Raw genomic sequence first — 13,574 nt, 5'->3', positions numbered from 1 at the left:
AGCACCGTTGCGAGCAGTAGGCTAATCTCAGCCTGCCTCAGCTCCTCAAAAATGCCTTTGTGGTGGTATAATAACTAGCCTACTTTGTTTTTAATGTCAAAGTAGTTATATTTCGTTTCGTTTCTTTATTAAGTTCATTTAGAAAAATGTTTAGAGCAATTTTTTGTTTGTTAAATTAAAGTTTTTTTTTTTTTTTATGTGACGACCCAGTGAGTTAACCGCATGTTTTATAGCCTAGTCTCTCAAACCAACTTTTGAATTGTCTTGCCTATATAAACTTTAATTTAACAAACAAAAAATTGCTCTGAACATTTTTTTAAATTAGGTTAATAAAGAAATGAAACGAAAAATAACTACTTTGACATTAAAAACAAAACTGAACTATTTTAATGGCTGCAACAATAATGTAAAAAAATTAAATAAATAAATAAACAGGCTCCAGCCGAACTCGGGCTGAGAATTTTGATAAGCTGTCGGTTTTTACTAAGGAAAATGACTAAAATAGTAACTCACAGTGACTTGGATAAGTAACTTTAATCTGATTACTGGTTTGGAAATAGTAACGCGTTAGATTACTCGTTACTGGAAAAAAGTAGTCAGATTAGAGTAACGCGTTACTGGCATCACTGGTTGTAATAAATAAATAAAAAATACAATCAAGAACGAAAACTTCTTTTTTATCAACACTTGAATATGAACACTTGAACGTTTTATATAAAAAAGCTACATTTGGAGCAAAAAGCTGAGAAAATCATGTTTCTCATGATTCGAGTAGATCGAGTCTAACACCCCTAACAGTCCTATAGCTCGTCCTGGGTCGACATCTCATTTAGTAACATTAGGCAGTTTTGATTTATATGCTGTTTAATGTTAATGATCACATTATTTTATATATGCATATGATTACATATGAGATTGCTTGTTTCTGCGACTTCTTGTGTTTTGATCAGGAGATTCAGTACTCTTCCAGATGTGTAATAGCTTCCCTACCATATAACGGTGAAAACATGAAGTGGGAAATTTCAGTCAATGCCACGGAAGTGTTTCTTCACAAATTATGGGATTTTCCATCAATAGCGGGGGAAAGAGTTAATTTGCTGAAATAACAAAATTGCTTACATAAATTATTTACATAATTTAATTATTTACATAAATACATGAATAGTTCAGCCATGAAAATCTATTCACAATCGGATTGGTTGTTTCATTGTATCTTCCACAGGCAATCAATTCACATATTCATTACTACTTCCCCACAATGCATGCAAACAAATACACTTAGTCTGCACGCTATACAAATTCTTATTCAAGCTCTCTGCCTCCCCAGCACCACCTGCCTTGATCTGCTGCAGTGGGTCTCAGCATGTTTCTATTAATTTTATGGTCTTTCATTTCCAAAAAGTTCCGTCATTTATGAGACAGCGCTTCCTCACATTTACGGAAATTTCCATCTTATAAATACGGTAGGGGGGACCCCATGACACACCTTCTAAAAGAGAGATGAAATTCCTGATTCCTGAAATTCAAAACACAGGAAAAGCAGATGCATAAACAAGCAATATCACATGTAATCATATGCATATGTAAAATAATGTGTTCATAAAAAGCATATAAATCAAAACTGCCTAATGTTACTGAAAGAAATGTCGACCCAGGACGAGCTGTGACGCTTTGGGGTGTAGATGGACTCTTTCTACTCCATCTGTGTTTTTGATCATCGGTCATCATCTGTTCTTTCTATTGCATTTTCAGATGTACATACAACAAAATATTCTAGGGGCCATGAAACTTTTATGAACATTATCAAAAATGCTAGTTAGGCTATTATGACTGAAACTCCTTTATATTTAATTTTTTAAAATAAATTATTTAATAATTATGTAAATATGATTAAACAAGAAAAAAGGTTGAGAATACCACTGCATGTGCATCAAAGAAAGAACACATTGTGTGTCATGGGTGTGTGCAGACAGGAAGAAGAAAGGTAAATACAGAACAAAGAAAGAAGAAACGTGGAAAACTTAAAACAAACTGAAAGCCCATGAACGAAATAGAATGGTGACATTGTGCACAGCAGCACTCGCTTATTTGAATAGGAAAAGAAATGGGATGCAAATATGGTTAATGCAAAATTTGAGTGCTTCATTCAGGCTACTTTAATATTCATGATTACTCAGTAAACACACTAAGATAATAATCTATGAAATAGCAACTGACTCTTGGTAATTTATTATTTTATTACACCATACGCTTCTTTAATCAAAAATAGAATAATATTTTTAAACGTGTCAACATGATCCTTCAGAAATCATTCTAACATGCTATTTGCTGCTCTAATCTTTCTAATATGTGATTTGCTGCTCAAGAGACATTTCTTATAATTATAGTTGAAAACAGTTGTTATGCTTTATATTTTCATGGAAACTAAGCTACGATTTTAATATTTATTGTTACTTTGATCAGTTGAACGCATCCTTGCAGAATAAAAGTATTAACTTTTTTCAGTAAATAAATAGAACTTACTGACCCCCCAACTTTTGAATGTTAGCGTATGATACACTTCATATCTTTCTGTATATTGTTTATATAGGTCAACTAAACTACTTTTGAAATCACAACACTAATTAAAGAGTAAAACTAAATAAGTGGATGAAATAATATGTCTTTGGGCAAACATTCATATCTTTTTGCATTCACCCGGTCAGATGGCACCTGTGTGAAGGAGTGTCCGGCTGACACATTTAAAGACACCAGAGGGTGGCGCTGTCAGCCCTGCCACGGCTCCTGTCTGACCTGCCACGGCCCCGGAGTTAGAGACTGCGACAGATGCAGTGGCTGGAGCCGGCCAGTTTACGGGAAGTGCCCAGTGATCAGCTGCCTGGAAGGCCAATATGTTGATGGTGAGAACTTCTAGCATTTAATATAAGAAGAATTAAAAAAGAATAAGTCTGCCCTCTATTGCATACTTGCTATTTAGTCTTATATGTGTTTATGTCTGTGTTTAATACTGCCCTCTGTTGGTAGTACTACACTTTAGCAGGGATTCTCAAACTGTTCTACACAGAAAATCGAAGGGGGATTGACTGCAAACATGTTAATTTAATATATTAATTTAATATTTGTAACAGTTTTTAACATGTATCAAATTTGAAATGAATGTTATATAACAGCATATGCTGCTTTGGCTTTCATTCAATGACAATGAAGAACCAGTTATTGGTAACACTTTATTTACAGTGTACTTTACACATGTTGCATGTAGTTATTATAGTGATAACAATAAGTTATGCATAATTGCATGCAATTTAACCCAAAACCAAACACTATAAACCCTTAAGCTCAAAATACTTAATTGGTTTAAGTAGGACAAACTTAAATTAAACAAATTAGTTCAGTCAAATGAACTTTTATGAGTATTTAGCACTTTTTAAGTAAACTGAACTTTCAAACTGAAACTGAAGTAAACTGTTTTATAGTTTGTTCGTTTTTTGTTGAGTTTTATTAAATCATTTTTTTATTTAACCATACTTAAGTTTAACTGAAACTGGGCTGGGATTTCTATTTCCCAGCATGCTTTGTCCATGGGAGAGTAAATGCTAAAAGGAAGTGTTATATGTTTTTTGTTTATGATGTTTTGTTATGCTAATGTAGAAGAGTTTGCTGATTCTGCTTATTTAAACTTTGAATTTCTTAACTTACAAATTTGAGGCAACCGATTGACTTAATATATTTTTATAAATATATACAGCTGCCTTTACATTAAGAAGATCCTTGTCAATGATTTTTTTTAAAATTATTATTTATATTCTATTCTAGTATTTATATTACAGTGTAATTATGATTACAGCAGTGTTGTCAAAAATGTCGATATTTCGATATGTATCGATACTGGAATATCTGAAACGATACGATTCTCAGTTTTTACAGTATCGATACCAGCTGCGCTCTCCTCTCCGACCGAAAGTGAGTTGACACACACCGGCATATTCTCACTCAGCCGGGTTAACCTCTGAGCACGGCAAACGCGCGTTCTGCTGGACTTTTTCCTCATGACAGTGTGTTAGTGTTAGTGTGTGATCGGTCTGAATTTCGCGCGGGATTGCACATAAATTAATTCTACTGATCCCCTCAGATTTTGTGCTCACATCTGAAGTGCACACACACACAGCCTGCCGTAATAAAGCCGCCTCTGACATGAGTGCAAACATTTGCTTCTTTTTTCAGCTTATTATTGGTCAAATACACTCAAAGAATTATCAGTGCACATCTGGAAGAGTATTAACGTAAACACAGTCGCAAACAGTTCAAGGAAGAACAAATAACAGGAACAGTGTTTAGGATCCATGCGTCTGTTAGTCTTAAAGGGACCGCAGTCATTTGTTATTCAAACTACAAAAAGACAAACGATCACACTGCTCTTGACTGATCAACTTGTGTAACTTTAATAGTTTCATCTGTACGCTATTGAATTTTTTTACAAAGAACATTATCCAATGTTGTTTTAAAAGTAATTACTATGCATTTTTTTTAATTCAGTTTCTTATCTGAATGTTAGACCTACCTGAAAAAAGCAGTCTATTTAATTTGTATCTTCTATTCTATTGCATTTATTTGTGCTATTGTTTGTAATCTGTTTATTTGTTCTTATTTTATTACTGTATACTCGTCTTTTTAAATTCAATTTACCATTCGAAATCAAGCTATCTTGTGCTGTGTGTAAGCTATTGCAACACTATTACCCCGTTGTAAAAAATACATTGAGATAGCAAAAATTTGTGCGATAATTTTAATAGTAATTGATCAATAATTGTTCAAATCAAAACGATGCCCAACCCTAAGGAACATGCTGGCCACATGAATTTTTAGTAAAAAATAACAATGAATAATAACAAGTTCTGTTGTCATATTAAGCATCTTATCTTTTTTTTTTTTTACTGTGGTATTGATTTAGTATCAATATATCGATATTTTAGTCTGGTATCGTGTCGAAGTCATAATTTTGGTATCGTGTGACAACACTAGATTACAGTATATTTTGAATGAGCTTTTAATTTGTATATTTTCTGTTTTAATTCATTTTAGGTTAGCTTTAAGTTTAACTTAAGTTTTATTTAACATCTCTATATTCATTTCTATTTCAATTTTATTTTTCGTAATTTAGGTAGCCTACTTTAACATCTTTCAGAGAAAAAGCAACATTTAAAAAAAAAAGATCAAATCATCATGTTTGGCATCAGAAAGTTTGAAAATCCCTGTAGTAAATCAAGGAAAACTTTATATAAATATACTGTTTTTTTCTTACTCCAAAGGGGAAAGCCGCACTTGTCGTTACTGTGATGGATCCTGCCTGACATGTTACGGCCCCAAGGCTCAGAATTGCATCACCTGTGCCACCGGTAACGTATAGGTTAGCTTTCCTTTCCCTCCCACCTGATAAACAGACTATAAACCATGGGATAGGCAATGTTAGTCCTGATCTGCATCCAAAATCCTAGGCAGTGACTTGTTGACTTGTTCTCCGACAATGACTTCATAAGGCAGCGTTTGTACATGAAGGCACCACACGAAACTAATTTGAGACAGATTTCTCGCTAGAAATTACATCAGAAGTGATAGCTCTCCTGAGAGACCTTCATCTGATGAATTTTTGAAGGAGAGCATAGATGTATCCTTCGCTGCCTTTGATATCCCACAATACTGCGCTTTCCATTTTGTGACAGTTGAGCTGGAAAAAAAGATGGCGCCTGAAAGGTGCGTTTTCTGGTCAGTTTGTGTGTAAATGTACATTTTTGACCAACGTTCAATGCACAGGATTGTGGGATATCAAAGGCAGCGAAGGATACATCTATGCTGTCTTCAAAAATGAATCAGATAATGAATGAATGAATGAGGCATTTATATAGCGCTTTCATATGTACTACTGTACACCCAAAGCGCTTTACACTCATGTCAGGGGTCTCTCCTCAACCATCCCCAGTGTGCAGCATCCACTTGGATGATGCGACGGCAGCCACAGTGCGCTCACCTCACACCAGCGATAGGTGAAGAGGAGAGAGGGTGATAGAGCCAATTCAGTGGATGGGGATTATTAGGAGGACATATGTCTGAGGACGCATCTGTGCACTCTATCAATTTGAACCGGTGTCGGACTCGGGACAAGATGACAGCTTCAACGAAATTCGATATTTAAGGCTAAACAGGACATTTCTGAATGGTTGGTTAACATAATGACACTTTGATATATCTTTATGTACTGGCAGGGCAATGTTAGCGCGGATGCTATGCGTTTACTGATGTATATGTCAATTCACTGACAGATTGATGTTACACCTAATGCCAATAAAAACGTGTTTTTTTCTGTTAATGTCGGTTTGTCAGTGATGCGTAACGTTATCTATGCATTGTAATGACTGTTACATCACGATTTCTTTTACAGTAACAGACACCGTTGTAAACCATCTATATAATTAAGCTTAGTGTTACCACGTCAACTTTAAAACCAGCGTACACAGTTTGTAATAACACAATAACCATAATGCGTTGTTCATTAAACGTGGGATTATGAATTATATTGAAAACATCATACATAGAAAGCATGCCGTAATTTAACTTACCCTGTAAACTTTAGCTGCAGCTTATCGTGAAGCGTGCAAGCATTTCAAACTACACTCACTTCTTCTGGAGATGCAGCAGGAACACAAAGAGCTTGTACATATCTTTATTCAGGAGCAGCTTCTAAGCAAAACCTGCCTTATTCTAACCCTCAGTTATAAAGCATTCAAAGGGAAATGCTTCGCAGTTCACATAGACATAAAAGCATTGACGAAAAACAAACTCAGCCACTGCGCCTTCAGCGGTTGGGATTTAGGAACATCAGAATGACTGCTGTGTTCATTATTACACCCAAGAACAGAACATCACAATCGCTTAGACGCCATTCTGCTCCAGCGTGGCGGACTATGACGACAACAACTTGAGCTGTCTGAGATGGAACGCTGCTGTCAGTCAACAGTCGTGGGAGGGGCGCCTGACCGTGTGACGTCACACTTGTAAAAGTGCATGTACCGTGTCCTCAGAAGGCAGCATTTTCCAGGTTTCGGACGTAGCCCTGGAGTGCCGCTATCCTGCAGAGTATTGCTCCAACCCTGCAAAAAAACTCACCTGCCTAAAGCTTTACGTTAGTTAGCTTGTCCAGGTGTGTTTGATTAGCATTAGAGCTAAACTCTGCAGGACAGCAACACTTCAGGACCAACGTCGCCTATCCCTGCTGAAAACATTTCCTTTTAATTGGTTCCTGCTTCAAAAGAGCTTGCTGAATAAATACGATATTTATAAGATGCCTGTTTCCTTTTTTCAAGCACTCTTAATAGCTGTCATTTTTACCAGGATACATGTTGGAGCAGGAGTCCGTGTGTGTAGACCGCTGCCCTCTGGGTTTCTTTGGAAACAGCTCCAGTCTGCTATGTGAGAGGTGTTCTGCTAACTGCGAGGCCTGTGAGAGCAGAGACGAGTGTGTGAGCTGTATGACGGACACTTACCAGCTCTATCTGTTCCAGGGCAGCTGCTGGTCTGAGTGCCCAGAGTGAGTCGCCATGGCTGTAACCTCTGGAACCTCTTTACAGGCGCCCCAAAATATATATTGGACATTATAATATATTTAAGAGGACTGTAATGCATGTTGGTTTTCTTGCAGAGGTTATTTTGAGACGGAGCTGGGGACTTGTGAACCCTGTGATGAACTCTGTCTGACCTGCGATGGCACAAGCAAGCAGTGCCTTTCATGTCGAGAAGGCCTTCATCTGGCCAACGGGCAATGCAAGCAAAACTGTGCCACCATGAACTACGTGGCAGAAGACGGCACTTGCAGACGCTGTGCTCCTCACTGCGACGTGTGCACTAATTTTTACACCTGCACTAGTGAGTGATTGTTACTGCTGAGATCCTGTTCAAATCTTCACTAAAATTAGTAGGAAAACCTATCAGTGTCACTTCAACAGAATGAAATTTAATTAATCTTCCCTGTTATATTATCTTGTGTGCTATCTATCCATGTGCAAGAGAGTTGACTGATCACAGACCACTATAACACATTTTGTTTACTTTTACTGGGAATTTAAATATATTGTATAAATATTTAATTTCAGAGTGCAGTTTCCTCTATTTGCTCTTAAACGGGGGATGTAAGGCCGTCTGTCCTAAGGGTTACTTTGAAGATTTGGATAAGGGGATCTGTGTGAACTGCGATTCCACCTGTGCCACCTGCTCTGGTCCTCTCTCTGACGACTGCGAGACCTGCTCTTCCCTCACCCCAAAACTCTACGAGGGCACATGCCTGGAGGAGTGCCCAGCAGGCACTTATTACCAGACCTCTGATAAGGAATGCCAGGGTAAAGAACTAGATGTAATCTAATGTTTTAGGTAATGTTCTAAGGTATTATTACCAGTTTAATCCTGGTTATATAAGTATACTTCGGTATGTAAATGTGGTTATCAGTATAATACACACACAGTTTTTCTATCTCGACTCACACGTGCTGCGTTAATTAGATTCTAATAAAGGTGGCAACACTGAAAAGGATAAGACACAACAACAACAAACTACCAGACTCAGTTGGGGTTACAGAAATTGTAAGGTTAAAATATCGAAAAACCACTAGGACAATGTTAGATATTTTGTTGACTTGTGTACTTACATTATCCCAAATGTGTTGAAGAATGAAATAAGCTATTTAACAAGGACCCGGACCGTGTCTCTTATCAATGACATTATACCAGCATTACCCTCGATTTCCGTATTTTATTTTTACATTCATCGACATAAAAAACGTATTGTTTAAATCTCGTTTTCTTGATTTACCGCAAGTACCATGTTTTACCATGCCTAATATCGCTCTAGCTTTTTTTTCTAATTGTAGCCGCTGAGCGAACACATTGAGTAGCATTATAACAACTTTCTATACACTCTCAGATGTATCTAATATGGTAAAACAATGCTGCGTTACCCCACATATGCATAAACGGAAGAAGTGGAAGAAGTCGCCTGCGGCATAATAAAAGCTTCACTGCTCTCGAGCCGTGTGTCAAACTTGTCTCTCATCTGCAATCACTCCAGCAGATTAGTTCCGCTCCAATGGCTTTCAGCCCTACCCTGCTTTGTACTACAGTAACCAGGGCCGGCTCTAGCTCTTTGGTTGCCCTAGGCGAGATGGAGTTTTGCGCCCCCCACCCCACCCCACCCCACCCCACTCACTTTTATCGTCTCTAATTCAGCACATGTCTGTTTTCCTAGGCCTACCCCTAACCGAGAAGCACGTATTATTAAACACGTTCGACGGTTTATTTCCACTTTTCATACATTTTCTCACTTTTTACCCCCACGTAGAGAGCGTTTGTACTTTTCATAAATAACATGCATACGTTATCCATATTAATAAAGAACTGGACTTTTGATATTTAAATGACATCCATGTAGGTTATTGTAGATTATTGTCAGTGAAGTTATGTTTGCAATACGTATAGTAATTATGTAGAAAACTAGCAAGTGATAGCTTAGTGACAATATTAATAATATTTATAAAATAAATATTAGTTGATAAGATTGATACTAGTAATTTTATTTTGTTTGACAACTTATTGGCTGAGATAAGAAGACTAACCTCTATACTGGGCTTTCTTTCAATTTTCTTCCTTTCTTTTTTTCTCTTTTTCCGTCCCTGTGCATCCGCGGGGTTTAGACGCCTCATTTTTTATGAACGCGCAAGATGAGCACTTGCCTGACCTAACGCCTGAACTAATAATCAATAATCACCATCAATTCAATCTAATAATCAGGTTGATAAGTAATAAAACGTGTGGCTGAGGGGGCGCCCTATGATGATCATGTTTAATGAACATTATGTTGTATTTCGCTTGTTCCGATTCTATGCTTAATGGGTAGTAATGGGCGGCACTAGAGCGCGCTCGCGCCCCTAACACAATTGTCGCCTTAGGCAACCGCCTAGCTCACCTATAGCAAACGCCGGCCCTGACAGTAACATTAATAAACCTTTACTACATTAGCTTATCCACCGGCTGTAGAGGTAAAGACAACTACTCCCATTATTCTGCAAAATCAAGGACTCATCACGCTATGCCTTTGTTTTGAACAAGCAACCTCTTGCAGTGAAAATTACATTGTGCCTTTAAAATTAGGGTGAGGTGCTTTTATATCAGTATTTTCTGCTCATCATTTCCCTTATGGGTAGGGATAGGACTATATTTCGAACAGGAATGTTATTCTAGGATTAACAAAATATGTTGATGCAGGACCATGTCTTACTGGACAAAAATCATGATGACCGTTCTGGGAACACTATCAAATGGAGTATACTTTGAAAGGTCACGCATTGGGCTGTATGCATACGCAAAAAGTTTGTGCTATGCGCTAGGAGCCCTATCAGCTTTGAGTGTATACAGAACAGGCCAATGGCCATTGGTATGCAAGATTTGCACCCGCAGTGAGGTTATAAAGTGCATGAGGAGCGCAACAGTTCATGGATGGCACCTTTTTCTGCCAAAAACCAGTCCAGTGGCTCTTCACTCCTCACTACCCTCAATGGCGGGCCAGCCAATTAAGGGACACGTGGATATTCTGCCAGTTCTGGCTAAACCTGGCGGATATGAGGAAGACCAATAAATATCGGTTCCTGGACTCCCCCATTTCCCAGGTTGGAAATGGCAATACGATCAAGAGCTTCACCCAGTAGTTCTCAGCTGCGCAGAAGCAGACATAGACCAGAAGGCACATCATCCACCCACCTGCCGGCTGCAGATCCTCTGCCTAATTTGTCACAGAGGGCTTCCCTCTGTCACCGCCCCCATTCCCGCTAAAGCCTCCATTGGGGCAACGATGTGGAGGACAAGGAGCAGGTCTTGTTAGTTGCGCTGTATGGTCCCATATGGGTCTGGTTCCCAGAACTAGTTCTCCTCGCGACAGCACCTCCTTGGCCCATTCCTCTGAGGAAGGACCTCATAACTCTAGAAATCTCTAAAGGACCTCTGGAAACATGTCTGGTCCCTGGTTGGAATGTTGGGGTTATAGGTAATCTGCCACAAACAGTGGTAGACACCATCACTGCTGCTAGAGCCCCCTCTACAAGGCGCCTCTATGCTTTTAAGTGGAACCTGTTCGTTGAGTCTTGCTCTTCCCGGCGAGAAGACCCCCGAAGATGCACGATCAGTTCTGTGCTTTCCTTCCTGCAAGATGGGTTGGAGTGAAGGCTGTCTCCCTCCACTTTCAAAGTATATGTTGCCGCAATCGCCGCACATCATGATGTAGTTGATGGTCCTCAGGGAAGCATGATCTGATCGTCAGGTTCCTCAGGGGAGCGAGGAGAATACGTGGACTGAACAAAAAGCAAAACTCTCACACCAATTGCCATTGGCCCATTCTGTATACATTCGAAGCTAATAGGGCTCCTAGAAGTGATCCCAATTCGTTGGTGATGTACGTCTCTGTTCCCTCCCTCAGGGAACAAGGGTTCCATACATAACCAAGACAATTTCCTTACTTTCTACATACAGACTGGACCTTGAATTTTTTGTATTAAATAGTTTGTCCACAAGGTGAATTGGAAATGGTTGAGATGGAACAACAAGAAACTAGAGTGCATACACTGGACACTCAGCTTTAACATGTGCCTTGAATTGTTTTTGCACTAGTTAGTTTGTTCATAAGGGGGATACTGGTTATATGGAAAACTGCTTTTTATAATCACAATAGTTTAATATATGTAGATAATGGCAGCTGATATGCAAACAAAATAATAATTTTCTCATAAATGTCTCATATTTGGCTCTGTAGAATGTCACCAGACCTGTGCACGCTGTGAGGGTCCTGAACCCACCCAGTGTCTGCAGTGTGAAAAGGGTCTCGTTCTTGATCCCAACACCATGATGTGTGGGGTTACCGGGGATTCAGACTGCCCACCCAGAACGTTCCTCCAAAACAACCAGTTCACTTGCCAAGCATGTCATCGGCTCTGCCAGTCCTGCGAGGGGCCGGGACCCACTGACTGCCAGACCTGTGCCTTGCCCAACTACCTCCACAGTACGAATGACTTGAACCTGTGTCAATAAATTACTATTTCTTTTGTATCAGCATATCTACTATTACAGTGCCCCTCTTATGCCTTGTCAAATATTTTATGCAAAGTTTTAGAGGTCTCCTTAAACAAAGAATAGTTTCTAAACTGCCAAAATGATTAATCAGCAATTCTGGTTTAACTTCTGTAATACACAAATGCAGGTTTTAAAAATATTTTTTTTTCTTTTTTGCATAATGCCATAGGCAATTAGGCATGGTCTTCATTAGCTGCCTGCGAACCCGCCCTCAAACACTTCTTTAGGTCTGTGTTGTTGACATGTCAAAATGAGACTGTTTTCTCTTTTTATGCACTTTCAAATGATGAGGATGTAAAGAGTCAGTGGTTAAAATAAATTTTTACAACAATACCAAGCTTACCAGGATGAAATTCAGATATGGTAATGGCTGTTTAGTTTAATGCGCTGTAAGCTGTAGACCAATCACAACAGACTGGGTCATCTGACCAATCAGAGCTTATGGAAAGGAGGGGTTCAGAACTTCAGAGAGACAATTTAAAAAGCATAATAGGGGCACTTTAATGTTATTTTTTTGTTTGCAATTATTAATACTGAATTTAAGTGTTAATGAGATGTGGTTCGGCTTTTAATCTTTTTCTTTAATCTAAAGTGCAACATTTTTTTAATGTACAAGCTCTACTTAAAGTTACTGGTTTAAATAGACTGTTTGTGTTCCAGATGGTTCATGTGTGAGCAAGTGTCCTGTGGGGACTTACAGTGCGCATGAGGAGGCTGACGGGGTAGATCTGGGTTTCTGTATGCCCTGTGATCATGTGTGTGCTACCTGCACCGGGGCGTCTCCAAGAGACTGTCTGAGCTGTGCACCAGACTACCTTCATCTTCTCTCTCATCTCTGTGTTAGCCACTGCCCTACAGGGTGAGATCATCACACACACACACACACACACACACACACACACACACACACACACACACACACACACACACACACACACACACACACACACACACACACACACACACACGTCTGGTTCATTAACTTTGTGGGGACTCTCCATAGACGTAATGGTTTTTATACCGTAGAAACTGTACATTCTATCCCCCTACACTGCCCCTGCCCCTGCCCCTGCCCCTGCCCCTGCCCCTAAACCTACCCAGCATATGAAACATTCTGCATTTTTACTTTCTCAAAAAAAACCTCATCCTGTATGATTTATAAGCCTTTTGAAAAGTATATATAGTACAATATAGGTGATCTCAGGTTTTACTCTCCTTATGGGGACATTTCAGGTTTGGAACGTCATGAGGGTGAGTAATTAATGACAGATGTTTTATTTTTGGGAGAACTATCCCTATATAGTAGTAAAAGGGATAGTTCAATTTAAAATAAAAATTCTGTCATCCTTTACTCACCCTCAAGTTGTTTCAAACCTGTATGAATTTCTTTCTTCAGCTGAACACAAGGAAAGGTA

At 38.8% G+C, this 13,574-nt stretch overlaps 1 protein-coding gene across 1 annotated transcript in view; it reads left to right on the top strand.

Annotated features, from left to right (window-relative positions):
- LOC137065081 (proprotein convertase subtilisin/kexin type 5) overlaps positions 1–13,574 on the top strand; it is a 36,450-nt gene that overhangs the window by 12,087 nt on the left and 10,789 nt on the right. The window contains exons 6-12 of the mRNA XM_067436647.1: positions 2,706–2,900; positions 5,310–5,396; positions 7,387–7,582; positions 7,694–7,917; positions 8,145–8,387; positions 11,843–12,088; positions 12,820–13,018. Of these exons, the coding sequence (XP_067292748.1) occupies positions 2,706–2,900; positions 5,310–5,396; positions 7,387–7,582; positions 7,694–7,917; positions 8,145–8,387; positions 11,843–12,088; positions 12,820–13,018 (1,390 nt within the window). The remainder of the gene's footprint in view (positions 1–2,705; positions 2,901–5,309; positions 5,397–7,386; positions 7,583–7,693; positions 7,918–8,144; positions 8,388–11,842; positions 12,089–12,819; positions 13,019–13,574) is intronic.

This window comes from Pseudorasbora parva, chromosome 25 (genome assembly GCF_024679245.1).
Source record: "Pseudorasbora parva isolate DD20220531a chromosome 25, ASM2467924v1, whole genome shotgun sequence".
In the NCBI taxonomy this organism is placed as follows: Eukaryota; Metazoa; Chordata; class Actinopteri; order Cypriniformes; family Gobionidae; genus Pseudorasbora; species Pseudorasbora parva.
The sequence above is the reverse complement of the archived record's forward strand: the minus strand, read 5'-3'. Positions and strand labels throughout refer to the sequence as shown.